The following is a 14,781-nucleotide window of genomic DNA, read 5'->3' on the forward strand; positions in this document are numbered from 1 at the left end:
CGCCAAATTATTCCCCGGCAACGGCGCCAAAATTGATAATGTCCAAATCCATTACTCAAAGAGAAAGTGTACACGGTCGTATGCAATATCATTTACTCAACTATGAGTCGGGGTCGATCACACAGGGAACAATATACTAGGTGATTAAGAAAGTAAGGAACTTTCACTTACCAAGCTAAGACAAACGATAGATAATATTGTCACGACCCAGCCCCGTGGGCCGCGACTGGCGCCCTAGTTGGGCACCCAAACGTACCTATCCATATCGAATCACATACAAATAGCATATATGGCTATAACTGCTATATGCCGTCTCAAACTGTATCCAACTGTATCTGACACAAACATAAGCATATACATATATCGAAAAGCCGGCAAGGCTATCAAATATGTCCAAAAAGCCGACAAGGCTGTCAAATATGTCAAAAGCCGACAAGGCTGTCAAATGGCACAACGACCCAAAACACAGATACAAATGCACGCCGACAAGGCTGCCATAACGAATAGAATCATACAAACACATCGGAACAGAAGTAGGCACACACACCCACAAATACGTCTACAGACCTCTAAACAGACCAACTGAATCATATGGCGGGACAAGGCCCCGCCGTACCCCTGAACAAATACATACACAACGAACGAAACTGTATACCAAAACATATGCTCTGAAGTGAGAAGAGCACTCCGAACAGCAAAGGAGGATGTCCTAAACTGGTGGATCACCAAACTGCGCATCTGTACCTGCGGGCATGAAACGCAGCCCCCCCGAAGAAAGGGGGGTCAGTACGAGATATGTACTGAGTATGCAAAGCAGAATATACAGAAAACAAACCTGAGACATAAAAGAAACAGAAGTGCCGAACATAAGTGCAAATCCAATCATATCAAAATGTTTAGTTTCAAACATGTAAGTCATGCATAGGGTACAGAAGAATATGGTCGCCCGCCCGTCGATGGCGCCATAACACAGCATAACACCAGAAAGTTTCAAATCTCCGTATCCCCGTCACATATCACATCACCGCATAACGCCATACACAGCATAACACCAAATATAAGTGGAACCCGACCCTCTTTTGCGAGTAGCTCGGTGAACCATAAACACAGTATAACTCCGGAGTGTATCAAAACGCGCACGATAACAGAACCGGCCCGGGACTCGGCGAAAGGAATAACAGAATGCACGAATAGAGTCGTGAGTAGTCATATGCATAAAATCATTATCATAAATTCAAACATAAGCAAAATGATCATATTTGAAAATCGAAATAATAATCATACTAAATTCTTTCAAAGATTCTCCGGATTTCATAAAGGAAAGTCGCGGGACCCACGGGTGGGTATTTACCCGAGTCGGGCCCGCCTATGGAAAACATACATATCATATGTCATATAGACTTCTACAAAAATATTAGAGTAATCCGAGCATGTTTGTGAAAGATATGGCATTCCAAAAATTACGAACTTCTTTAAAGTGAACCCTTTTTATGCAAAATTCGGAAAACGATTATTTCAGAGACATAAGGGTTCATATTTCATCAAATCATACATAAGAGTGCCAAAGAACATATACGGATCATAACATGCTCGGATTTCGGATTTGGAATTTCCTTAAGGCTCTAATTTAGCCTATGTAAAACTAAGACATGCCAAAAAGAAAGGAAGTTGCCTTACATACCTCGTACGCACTCCAAGATGGTCAATCTAAAGTAAATTCCAATCTACGCCTCGGGCTCCCCAAGGTCTACAAATATGCCAACGAATATCCAATCATTAGCTAAGGGCACTTAAGCCATCCATTCCAAACTAATCATTAAATTCTACGAAAAATTCGGCAGCATTTCCCCTGTAAATAGGCCATCTCGAGAATTTATCTCGCTTAAAATCAACAACAACAACCACAATAACCAACCTAACAACATCAATAATAAATTCGGAAGGCAAAATAACATTAATAGCTCTCTTTTTCATCATTCAACAACTTTCCAATTATTCAATTCAATGGCTTACTTTCAAGCCACAATATCGTTCACACATTTAATTATCAACCCAAATCCTTACCACAATATTCAAGGGCATTCTAAACAATTCACATAATATTTCTAACAATCCACAATTTCTCCAAATTTTTGGCCGAAAACAACCCCCTTAGCCGAGAGCAGCCCCCTATTTTCTTTCCTCATTTTCAAGTCATGTTTTGTATCACAATCCACAATATATCGATGTCATTTTCACAAATATACGACTTACATCAAACGCATAATAAGACCCAAATCAGCCCACAAAATCTCAACATCATTCTTGAGTCATTAAATGCTCAATTCCAACTAGAATTCATAATGACGACAATTAAGACGTTAAGCGATATAAATACGATCTTCGGCATATAATAAGACCCATATTCGTCCACGCTACACATATACATATGTTAATGGTTCTCATAAATAAAGGTTACATTAAGTGCACCCAAATTCTCCAAATCAGTCCGCACATTTACCATATCAATTTTGGGACATTAAACTCTCATTTCCAACATAAAAGTCATCACAATAACCATTACGACGCTAAGCGATTTTAATTCATTCTTTGCCAAACATTTGGGGCTATACACGGCTACAATACACACATACATACATATATCGATAATTCTCATTCATTTCTTCACCTTGCAACAATCAACATACTAAATGGAATTAATTCATCACTTAGTCACAACACCCATTTACACAACTTCACACACCATACACGACCCAACTTCCAACATACTACATTTCACGATTTTCATCCATAATAACATACTATAATATGCATACAACATTTATAACACATAAAACAAGAGGAATTCTCACCTTTCTTCTTCAACTCCACAAAGGGGTTAGGGTTTGCAACCTCTTGAATGAAGGACTTGATCACTCCAACAATGCTTTCAAGCTACTTAGGGACCTCAATATAGTGGGTTTGTACCCAAGAATTAATTTTGGAGAGGCAAAACTTGGACTTGAATTTCCATGGTCCAAGCCGTGAGGTTGGAGGGAGTATTGCTCTCCAAGGTCTTGATTTTTCTCTCTCTCTAGTGTTGAAGTGGAAATGAGAAAAGATGACTTAAGGGTCATCTTTTAAGCCCCCAAAATATCTCTATTACCTTTGGCCCACACAATGTGTTGGACCAATTAAAATTGGCCACACAATGTGTGGGACCTTTTTGTGGACCACACGGCTACAAGACCATTTTTGGGCAAGATTTTTAATTCCAATTTTATGAATTGTGGTCCCAATTTTTTCTAAGTGTTCAATGCCCACAATTTTATATACAACTTATGTCTCCGAATAAAATCAAATGGTCAAAAATCCCGACTTCAAATCCCGGAATAGTCTAGTCCTTAAATTATCATAGTTAATCCGGGTTGTCCCAATGTATAAAAATACGGGACGTAACAAATATTTTGGTTTTTGAGAAAATTATAACTAATGCGGAAATGTAAACTAACTAGAAAGCAAGTAAAATGATCAATGATCACAAGCATGGATACAAGAAACTCTCAAGTAACGATCCAATGTATTTTATGATTTTACAACTAAAAGCCGGTTTGTGTTGATAGATAATGATTTCTAAAATCTCATTGAAAGTCTTCCAACCAAATCAATGAATTTCACTCTAAGCTTTTCCAAGCCTTAGAGTGTGATATTAGGCACAATCAATTTAACCTCAAGTAACTATCCTCTTCCGAGCCCAAGTTATTAGATGAGTTTAATGACCCAAGTTCTTGTTAATTAATCTTTCCCAACCTAGATTTCCTCTTCCGAGCTCAATCAAAGTAAATGGGCGAGTCTTAGGGTTAGCTAATCCCATAAGAAACATTAAAGAACAAGATTAATTAAAACAACAAAGACCCACTTCAATAGCAATAAAAATCATTCAATACATAAGCAAAACAAGAGTTTCATCCAACACTTTAATCATAGAATATTTCCATAAACAAGATTCAAGTGAAGAAAAATAAATACTACACACTTAGATAGACAATACAAAGCAAGGAATTGAAGAAATGAATTAAAGGTTTAAGGAATGCTCAACCAAATCTTCAAATCTTCAAATCTTCAACCCCAAAGTGTGGTGTAGGAACCTAGTCTCCAAAACTTGTATGAAATGGCCAAGATGAGTTTTACAAACTCTAGCATTCTATTTATAGAAGTTCCAAAACGGGAACAAAAGCTGGACAAAAATACCCTGCGTGCACAACATGCTATCTTGTGTTGCATGTGCAACATGCCAGTCGCATGTTGCACCAAACTGTAGCATGTTGTGCAAATATCTCTGTCAACACATGCTGCAGTAAGTGCTGCTCGCATTACTCGCATGTGCTGCTAGCATGTGCCGCATTTCAGCCTTTTTTGCTCCATTTTGCTCCGTTATGCTCTCCGGATATCTTATCCTACAAAACGACATAAATACACGAAAAGTAACAACAAAAGTGATTGAAGAGTCACAAAAGCTTAAGGAATTAGAATCGAATATCCCGTAATTTCACGGCACATCATAAGCACATTAAGATTTTCATATCACTCTTCAGTGTTGGATAAATTATTCTTTGCAAATTGGTAAAAGAAAAAATGCATCCTTGTGAGTTTTCAAGGTAGTGGATTTTTAAATCTGCCTTTTTGCTTTATATCCACTTAGGCAGAATATTTTTCTCTTAAGGTGTACTAACTGAGATTACACATGCCGCGCCATGTTCTTTTCCCGGTCGGTAATAGCAGATGTTGAACCATGCTCTCCTTCAAATAGTTATTGGACAAATCCTCTTTCTTAGGTTGCTTCTGATTTGTTGTGCCTGAATTTCTCATTTTCCATTTGCTAGGTTGTTTTATTACAACCAACCATTTCCTTTATTGTTTTCTCTAACTTATATTCCCCTTTATTTAGTTTATTTTAAGCAATCCAAAAAATGTGTCTTCTGATGTCCATAACCCTATCATCGCACCTCTTATATTGGGTTAAATCTACTGCTTAACTTCTACTACTCTTGATCTCTTTAAAATATTCTCGGAGAGTAATTTCTACTATGCATACGCTCTGAATTGGAGGTTCTACAGTTCCCGGTAGAGTCTTTCAGTGTTTTTTATTTGGACTTTAAATAGTACATGACAATTGATTGTGTTATCAAATATGTAACTACATTTCTGTCAATTTCTTTGTCTTCTAACAACAAGGTCACCCAACTTTCCCTATATCACATCAAAAGTCATCCAATAAATATTTGGCGAATAAAATATAACATGACATTTAATTTAGTCCACATGGACTTTTTTTTTTCTCACTCCACGCGGCAAAAAGACCAGACCCAGTTCGACCCAAACCTAAATTAACCCTACTATCTCTTAATTAAAATAGGGTTTCTCTCTCTCTGAAAAAATTGGCCCATCATTTTATTAAAATTGTGTCGCCTTTTTCCCCCCCTTCTTTAACACTTCTTAGACTTCTTGTACATAGTCCTTCACGACTCTTTTCTTAAAAAGTTTGCCGCTTTTTGAAACACACACATAACATCAGAAAATGCAATTTGTTCATTCACACTCTCCGTGACTTCAACTTGTTCGTTATTGACACCCTCAAAACCTTCTGTAACGTCAACTTGCTCCTTAGTCATGCCAAATAAGAGAAGGAAAAAGAAGACGACACAATTTTAATAAAAGATGAGCCAATTTTTTTTTTTTTTTTTTAAGAGAGAAACTCTATTTTAATTAAGAGAGAATAGGGTTAATTTGGGTTGGGCCGGGTCGGGTTTTTTTGCCACGTGGGTTGAGGAAAAAATAAAAGGAAAAGTCCATGCAGACTAAATTAAATGCCATGTCATATTTTGTGTGCCAAATATTTGTTGGGTGACTTTTGATGTGATATAGGAAAATTTGGGTGACCTTGTTGTTACAATACAAAGAAACATGACTTTGAGAGATCATTACCCATAGTTGGGTGACCTTGTTGTTACAAAACAAAAAAACATGGCCTTAAGAGATCATTATCCATAGTTGGGTGACCTTTTGTGTTACTACCTCCTACTTATTGCAATACTATACATGTTTTTACGTTGGGAGAATACCCGGAGGATACTCATTTAAAATTTATCCCCGTAACAGAACTTTAGCATTTTAACTTTCTTCTCCTTTTTTTTTTGTCCTTCCTCCCTTTAATTCCTTCTTCTTCTTTCAGTAAATCATGAGCACACAACTAAAATTGAAAGATAATAAAATATGTGCTATAGAAAATTGATGATTCATTGTTTAATTGAAGTTGTTATTGGGTGAATAATACTACACTACTTGAGCTGTTACTGTATATCCTTAATAATTTGGATTGTCTTGTTTGAAGAAAACTGAAAACAACCTTGTTCGATTTTGTTGAGCGTAAAAAATGCCTTTCGAAGAAGAAAAAGTGGGTTTGATAATTTTGAAGGCTTAGGTGAAATCTAGCTATGGAAAACTATTGTTGGGATTGGTATTACAAAGTTATATATCAAATTTGAAGCTACTTAATTTGGAGTTGATTTGGATCAATTTTGAGAGTAAAAATGTGTTAATGAATTATAGAACATGTTATAATGATGCCTTATCCTCAAAATTCCGATGATCCATCAAGATTTTACAAAAATTCTGAAGAATCATGCACCATAAGTTTTTATATAGGCAAGTCTTGGTTAATAAACTCTCAAATAAGGTGTAAACTGGTTCAAAAATAGTGGATGAGATCATTGATAAACATAATTTTATATCCCGTTGTATATAGGTTTTTATGAGAATGTTTAGTCGTAAGATCTAACAAAGATTTAAAAGGAAAAGATTGGTGATATTTACAATAAACTGGTCTGGGATACTTTATATCGCGTTCTTGTTGATGTATGATCAGTTGCTTTATTTTAAATCTGGTAAGATTAGCTTGAATATTCCTACTCACCACAATTCTTCCTCGCAACAATTCCATGAAGTTAAGCTACGCATTAAAAGTATCAAACATGAGAGGATTAACTCATTTATGTGTCTACCTTAATTATTTTATTATACTTTATTATAAAGACAAATTGCTAGCTAGCTAGTCCAGCTTTTTGGGAGGCTTTACCCACTCAAGAATGGTATCGCAGCCACTACAGCCAACTGCGCATTTTCTAGGCCTTTTGCTATTACAGGATCTTTAATTTGTGCCTCAACTAACTTAGTTGCACAGCTTCTGCCATGGTCCAGAGTCACCATAAGATCATAATCCGCTGTCTCAGTAGCATAGCCTTTAACCTCTTTAATAGTCTTGACACTCCATTCCAGTCCACTAGCCACTGTATCCCATTCGGTTTTGCAAAAATTATAAGCCTGAATAGCTTGTGGGCTGAGTTTTCCTTTGGGTTTGGACAGATATGCTTGTGTTTTTTTCGCTTCGTCGGCACCTGACTGAATAATTGCAAGTGCAATGTCTAAGGGCTTTGATGTTGCAGCTGTCATTACCTTTGGATTGCTTTTGAGGTAGTTTATGCATGCAAGTTTGTCGTCTGTTCTGCGTGAGCAAGCTTTGTTAACAAGTGCGTCCATGGCATTATTTTTGTTATTAAGTTTTGGATGTGTAGCAGCAGCATTTGAATACAGAGGAGATAGCAAGAGGAAAGCGCACAACAGGGGAAATTCAAATGTCAATTTGTGCATATTTGCAAAGAGAGGAGAATTAGTTAACTGATTTTGCTTCTATGCCGTTTGTGCCCATTTATCTTCTTCTTATAGACGGCCTAGGTAACAAGTAACAAAAAATGTGACCAGCAATTAGAGTAAAATTAGGCCTTCTCAGTAGTTCACCTACATGTCATTTTTATTTCGGAAAAGACTCGAATATGCCATCAAATTATCGGAAATGACTCATTTATACCAGTCGTCAATAGTTTGGCTCATTTATGCCATTGAACTATCAGAAATTACTCATTTATGCCATCGCCGTTACCAATATGACTCATCCATGCCAATTTTTCATTAACGTCAGTTTTATAATACCAGATATGACACGTAGCCTCCAACTAGATTATGGTTGTGACTGGGTGGGGTGTATGGCTCAGATTTTTTTATTAATTTGGGATTTAAAATTGGGCCGATTTAAATAAATGACGTAGACCTCTAATATTAAATCCGAGCCATACATCCGACCCACCGACAATCATAATCTAGTTGGAGGCCACGTGTCATTTCTGCTATTGTAAAATAGGCGTTAATGAAAAATTGGCATGGTTGAGTCATTTTGGTAACGGCGATGATATAAATGAGCCAAAGTATTGATGAGTGACATAAATGAGTCATTTTCGATAGTTCAATGACATAAATGAACCAAATTATTGACGAATAACATAAAATGAGCCATTTCCAATAGTTCGAGCCTTTTCCGTTTTTATTTTGCCAATGTACCATATTTAATGTACTGTTTGCAAGTAACAGAGAATATGAAAATGAGAACAAATTAGCTTATATAGGATATTTAATTTTTTTCCCCCTCTTGCTAATTAACATCATACACGTTTGTTTCCTGTATTGAAGTGTATGATGTTGTGAATGTGTCCTTTGTTCCACTAACTTTTATGTAAGTTCGATTAATCTTATTACACCTCTCCTTGAACCTTGAACCAAAAAAGAGTATTAGACCTTTTTAATGTTTGAATATTTTATCACCTCTTCCAATTAATAACTTCTGCTACTGTTAGAAGTAACAAAAAGACTGAAAACGTAAACTAGAATGCTACGTTATACGGAGTAATTCTTTTGTTTTCTTTATTTGATCATTTAACTTTTATCATTTTAAAAACTGTTCTGAAAGATTACAGAACTAATTATTATGTTCAAGCTATGTTCAGATTAAGAAAACCCCATATAATATGGTTATGAGCAAGTGAAAAGTAAACTGTGGGAGATGTAATACAGCCTTAATTTTAATTATGTTCCTAATTGAACAGATAAGTTGGTGGGTACATATTTATAGACTGTACACTATGGTATGATTTTGCTTGCGGAATTTAAATAGTACTTGAATAAATACAATGCATCCTAGTTAGTTATGTCCCAGTTTGATTACCTAACTCCAACTTCTTGTCAAATTCACGTGTTTAGTCTCATCATATCTTGAAACATTCATGTTTTGTGTATGAATTCATCTTCTATTTTAGAGTATTTGTTGGCTTATTCTTTAACGGTCAGAATTATCATGCTTGTTCTTATGGTTGAATATTCGTTTAAGAAGCATGATACCTGTTTGTCATATACTTCACACCAAAAAATAATAATGCTAGGGTTGTGAGATATAATTGGAGAGAAAATACTCAAAATACCCCCCAACATTTGATCAAAATCTCAACTACACACCTAACCTTTACGGGGGTCCTATTACCCTCCTGGACAAATTTTTTCAGTATCAAAATGCCCCGCTTTTGCTGATGTGGCAGTCCAATATGACAACTCCCAATTATTAACAGGCGCTTGTCCACACGCGCCTGACCCACGTGCCACATCTTTAATTTCCGCCTTCCTCCATCCATCTACTCTTCTTCTTCTTCTTCTTCAAAAAAAAAAAAAAATCTCTCAATTTTCCATACTCCATTTTCAATATGAGGATCCGAAAACCCATACCTAATTCTCCTTCATTTTCATCAACATCATCATCCCTGATTTTCTTTAACAAGATTAGTTTTTTCAACCTTGGTTTTTTTTTCCAGATTTTTCATTTTTTTTCTTTCAGATTTTTTTTTTTTGAATTTGATTTGGGAAAACAGTTATTATAATCCAAACAAACCCAAATGTGAAAGGAAGCTTCCTAACACCAAGTAGAACAAAGTTCATCCATTAATTTGATCAAACAATCAAGAATTTAAAGAAACCCACTTGGTGTTCTTCATAACTTTCTCCACAATGGAGTTTAATTTCCTCCCCAAATCAACTCAAAGAATCTCCAACCAAGCAACAAGTAGCAATGGAGTTTAATTTATGAATTTATAATGGGTATTATTTTGACCAAAAAAAATGAAGATGAGTATTAAATAGGGTGAAGAAGAAGATGAAGTAGCCAAAAAATGGAGGGAATTTAAATTTATCTATATGGCATCTATGTGGTTGCTTAGTTGGCGCTCCAAAACACTTCAGATGCAGTTTTTTGAAGGCTATAACGCGCCACTGAGCAGTGCATTCACGCTCTTGTCCACATCAACAAAAAAGGGCATTTTGATACTGAAAAAATTTGTTCAGGGGGTAATAGGACCCCCGCAAAGGTTAAGTGTATAGTTGAAATTTTGGTCAAACGTTGGGGGTATTTTGAGTATTTACGTTCATATATGAAATTAAACTTGTCCAGTATTTGATTGTGCGTATTAATTAAAATCAATATAAAATTATGTTGTTTTATGAAGGACCAATATTGAAAACCGTTATACAACATTAGACTGGAAAAGTATGTGTTCTTATTTTCAAGTGTAGGTCTCACAAACTAGAAATAGAATAACAAAACAACAACTATAACTTTTCCCGCATCAAAAGGTTGGAGTACATCCGATTTCGTTTGGGTTTAGGCTCTTTACATGGCTTTTTGCATAATTATTTATACGTGAAAAAACATCTTTCATTGAGGAAAAAAAATTGGTGACGACTGTGATTTTCTTTCCCTTGAGGGTTTAGACGTAAAATTGTGTTTTCTTCTTTTTCGTTATCATTGCTTTAATTCCATTGTCTTATAACAATGCTTAACCCTATTAGGACCTTGATGAGTTGATTTCTTGAAAACATTTTTGTTCTTATAGCTATTATTCTTGAATTACATAAGTAATTTTTTTTTTCTCATCGGTGTGTTTGTCATTCTTCGACTCTTCATGAACATTTGCATTTTATTGCGCTTTATTTTTATACTTGCGTTGCGCATAAAAGCTTCAACAGACTTGTGCAAAAATAAAAATAACCTGGAAATCTTATATAATAAATAATGATACTATAAAATATTGAGATTCAGTTTTACCGAAATATCGAGAATTTGAAATCGAAAATCGAACTTTTTAAAAACTAAAACCGATAACCGACTAAAGAATCGAAATCAAAGAACCGAATTAGTTCGGGTAGGTCCGTTTTCTATTTTTATTCCCAGCCCTATAGCATATTATTGGAAATTCAAGGAGGAGACATATATTATATTACTCAAATTCTTTTTCAAAAACAAGTGAAGGAATTGATTTTTCTTTACTTCACTCCGCTTGCTTACATAATCAATCATTCTCTTTGAACACAAGTGCGGTATTATAGTAATCCTTCTATCATATACTTATTCTAGTACAAGATCATACATGCATCCTCATTAATTTCTTAATACATAATACATGAACTAAGTAAACTCATGTACTTGAGATGAATTTAGTTTACTTTTTCAACACATACAACTTAAACTGAACAAGATTGAGAAGAACATAATAAAGTTCTAGTAATAAAGATGGAGGGGAAGTCTTGGTTCCATGATCATAGATACGGGCTTATTTGGGTGTGTAGTTAATCCATAAATCTCCTCCATGCTTATATCTTCTGGCTTCATATCTCCTGCTAACTTCCAATTGAATCCATGTAACAAGTTAGCCATTGTTGTCGTAACAACCTTAATACCAAGTCTATACCCAGGGCACTTCCTCCTTCCAGAACCAAATGGCAACATTGTGAAGTTTTGCCCTTTTATGTCTATGTTATTTTCTATGAACCTTTCTGGAATAAATTCTTCTGGCCTATCCCAATACTTTGGATTTCTTCCTAAAGACCATGCGTTTACATAAACAGGTGTCCCTTTTGATATGTCATAACCAGCAACATTGCAGTCCTCAAGGGAGTAATGGGGAGGAAGCAATGCAGCTATAGGGTGCAGTCTAAATGTCTCTTTAATTATGGCTTCTAGATAAGGTAGTTTAGAGAAGTCCTCTTCTTCTACCCATCTTTCTTTTCCAATGGCTATATCAAGTTCTTGGTGTGCCTTGTCGATAATGTTTGGTCTCCTCAAAAGTTCTTGAAATGCCCATTCTATTGCTGCTACTGAAGTATCTGTTCCACCAGCTAGCAAATCCTGGCATTGATAGAAAAAAGAAAAAAAAAACAAGTATTACCAACAAAGAAAATGTTCTATCTATCTTCTTTGATATTGTCATGAAATATTATTTCTAGTTTAATACATCGACAACGCATTAAACTTGTCAGTAAATTTCGTTTAGACACTCGAACTACAACTTGTCTCAATTTAGTACCTGAACACAAGGTAAAGTGTTCCTATTAGACGCTTTCAATTCAAATTTTAGAAAGTATTTTGCGCGTGTTCTAAAGTGTCTATTAGGTAGTTAAGTTAACCACATAAAATATGTTATCTCCTTTAATTATACACATCAGCCTCAATTGGAACAGGCTTGAAGTTTTACGGGTTATTAAGGATAATGCGTATAATTGAAGAAAGTGACATATTTTATGTGGTTAACTTAACTAACTAATAGACGCTTGAGAACATGCACAAATTTTTTTCAGAATTTGAACTGAAAGTGTCTAATAGAAACATTTTATCATCTATTCAAGTGCTCAATTGGAACAAGCCGTAGATCAAGTATCTAAATAAATTTTACTGGCAAATTTAAGGGACAGTCAATGTACTAAGTGGAAAAAAATAATCAAACTTACATGTATTAATCCCATCATGCTATCGGTAGTAAGCTTAATTTCAAGATTAGGGTCATCAGCAAGGTGCAACAGAACATCAACCATGTCCTTTGGAACATAATTCTCCTCTGTTTGCCTCTTTGCCTTGTGATCTTCAAGTACATATTTGTAATATTCTATCAAATTCTTCCCTAACGCCTTCATTCGCTTTATGTATCCTTGCAAGTCGAACCAACTAAGCCAAGGTACCCAATCCCCAATATTAATCACCCCACCAAGAAGAACCCACTCATCCAACAACAATTGCAATGTTTGAGGTATTACTATTGAATCATCACTACAGTACTTGCCACTCATAACCAACCTACTTATAGTGCTAAGGGTAAATCGACGTAAATGGTCTTTAAGCAAAACTGATTTTCCTGAGAGAGGAAAAAGACGAGAAATCAAAGTTCGTCTTTCCTCAACACGAATATACTCTAATGAATCAAGCCTCTTGGGATTAAATATCTCGGTCATATAGATTTTTCTAGCTTGACGCAAATGTGCACCGTAAGGTGCCCATATCATGTTTGAGTAGTTAAAGCTAGTGTACTTACCAGCAGCTAATGCAGGGCGAGAAGCAAAGATAGCATCATGTGTTTTCAATATCTCTTTAGCCATTTCTGGAGATGATGCTACTAGAACAGGCTTGGAACCAAATTTTAGGAGCATTAAGTCTCCATATTTTTGTGAAAGATGGTGCAAAGAGTTATGTGGGAGTGAACCAAGGAGGTTCAAATTGCCAATTATTGGCCATGGCCTTGGACCTGGTGGTAGTTTCCTTTTGGGATATTGGTTGAAATTTTTTGAGAGAAAAACTAATGCTAGTAGCCATGTGCCCAATGCTATGAAAACCCAAGATATATCCATCACTGGTAATGGATGATTGGAGTTGAAGTTGCAAGAATTCAAGAAAGCTTGAGAATTTATAGGGCAACCTGCCACTATTTAATAAAGAATTAAGACAACAATGCAGAATAGAGTTTAATCTAGTGTTCGGACATAGATTTGGTTGAAACTTGAAAATAGTTTTTTTTTAAAGTTGCGTTGAAAAATAATTTTTAAAAAATGAAGTTGAGTTTGGACATGCATATAAAATGTAAGCATTCTATCGAAAGGCTCTCTTAAATATTAAGACCATATAATTTGGACTTCAAATTTGAAGTTTCGATTTGAAATCTGTGTTCGTTTATGATATTTGAACAAAACTTTTAACTTCAATTTGAATTTTTTCCTAAATTCACCTAAAAGGTAGAATTTCAATTCCAAGTTTAGGTTTTCAATTTTCTAAAATTTAAAACTTGATTCATAAGTTTATATTTTACAAAGAAAAACGCATAATTTAACTTTTGCAGAATAAAAAAAGACTCATGCTCGACGTAAAGAGATTGTCTGTATCATGTGGGAGGATTATATTAAAGAATAGCTAGTTACTATTGTTGTTGATTTATTGACCAGTGGATCTTTGTAGAATTGTGTGTATTTGAAAGTTTGTAATAGCGTGTAATCACAAACATTTATTTATAGAAAAAAAACATGGATATATGCGATTTTTTTTTAATTTTAAAATGTGATTTATTAATGCGGTGCCTTAGGATATTCCGATACCTTATTTATGAATTATGGTTTGCTTATTTGGTAAAAGGATAAGGGTTGGAAGGTTTTGATAATTTTCATAAACTGTGGGGTTTTCATATTTATAAGATTAAGTACTATTTATTGAATTCAAATGGCTTGTTTATATAAAATTTCAATACTTCAAATTATCAACCTCTACTCAAACTAAAGATTTCAAGTTCACGTCCAAACGCGTACTAAATTTAACTTTTACGTGCGGATAGTACACAGCTTATTTACTGCATCAAGTTAATGTTACACAAAACCCCACGTTAATGTCAATTGTAGTTTATTTTTGGTAACATGAAGAAAGCAATAAATAACTTAAAATTAGCTGATAGTGCGGAAAGTTTCGTAAATAAACTAAACTCTTAGAATTTACAGGAAGTGTCTTTCTTTTTTTGCCATTTCGGGATTGATAATCCTAAATAGTACTAAGTCCCTTTTCTT

General features: G+C 35.0%; 1 protein-coding gene across 1 annotated transcript; it reads right to left on the minus strand.

The window, feature by feature from the left end:
* Window positions 1-11,289: 11,289 nt before the first annotated feature.
* LOC132627351 (trimethyltridecatetraene synthase-like) lies at window positions 11,290-13,811 on the minus strand. Its single transcript, XM_060342649.1, has 2 exons — window positions 12,694-13,811; window positions 11,290-12,094 (listed from the first exon to the last, which is right to left on the minus strand). The coding sequence occupies exons 1-2, from the start codon at window positions 13,582-13,584 to the stop codon at window positions 11,468-11,470; spliced, it is 1,518 nt and encodes a 505-aa protein (XP_060198632.1). The 5' UTR covers window positions 13,585-13,811; the 3' UTR covers window positions 11,290-11,467.
* Window positions 13,812-14,781: the final 970 nt, after the last annotated feature.

This window comes from Lycium barbarum, chromosome 2 (assembly GCF_019175385.1).
Source record: "Lycium barbarum isolate Lr01 chromosome 2, ASM1917538v2, whole genome shotgun sequence".
Lineage (NCBI taxonomy): Eukaryota > Viridiplantae > Streptophyta > Magnoliopsida > Solanales > Solanaceae > Lycium > Lycium barbarum.

Coding starts and splice junctions, on each gene's coding strand:
- LOC132627351 (XM_060342649.1), bottom strand. CDS start 13,584: ATGGATATATCTTGGGTTTTCATAGCATTGGGCACATGGCTACTAGCA. Junction 12,095..12,693: donor GCATGATGGGATTAATACAT/GTAAGTTTGATT, acceptor TATCAATGCCAG/GATTTGCTAGCTGGTGGAAC.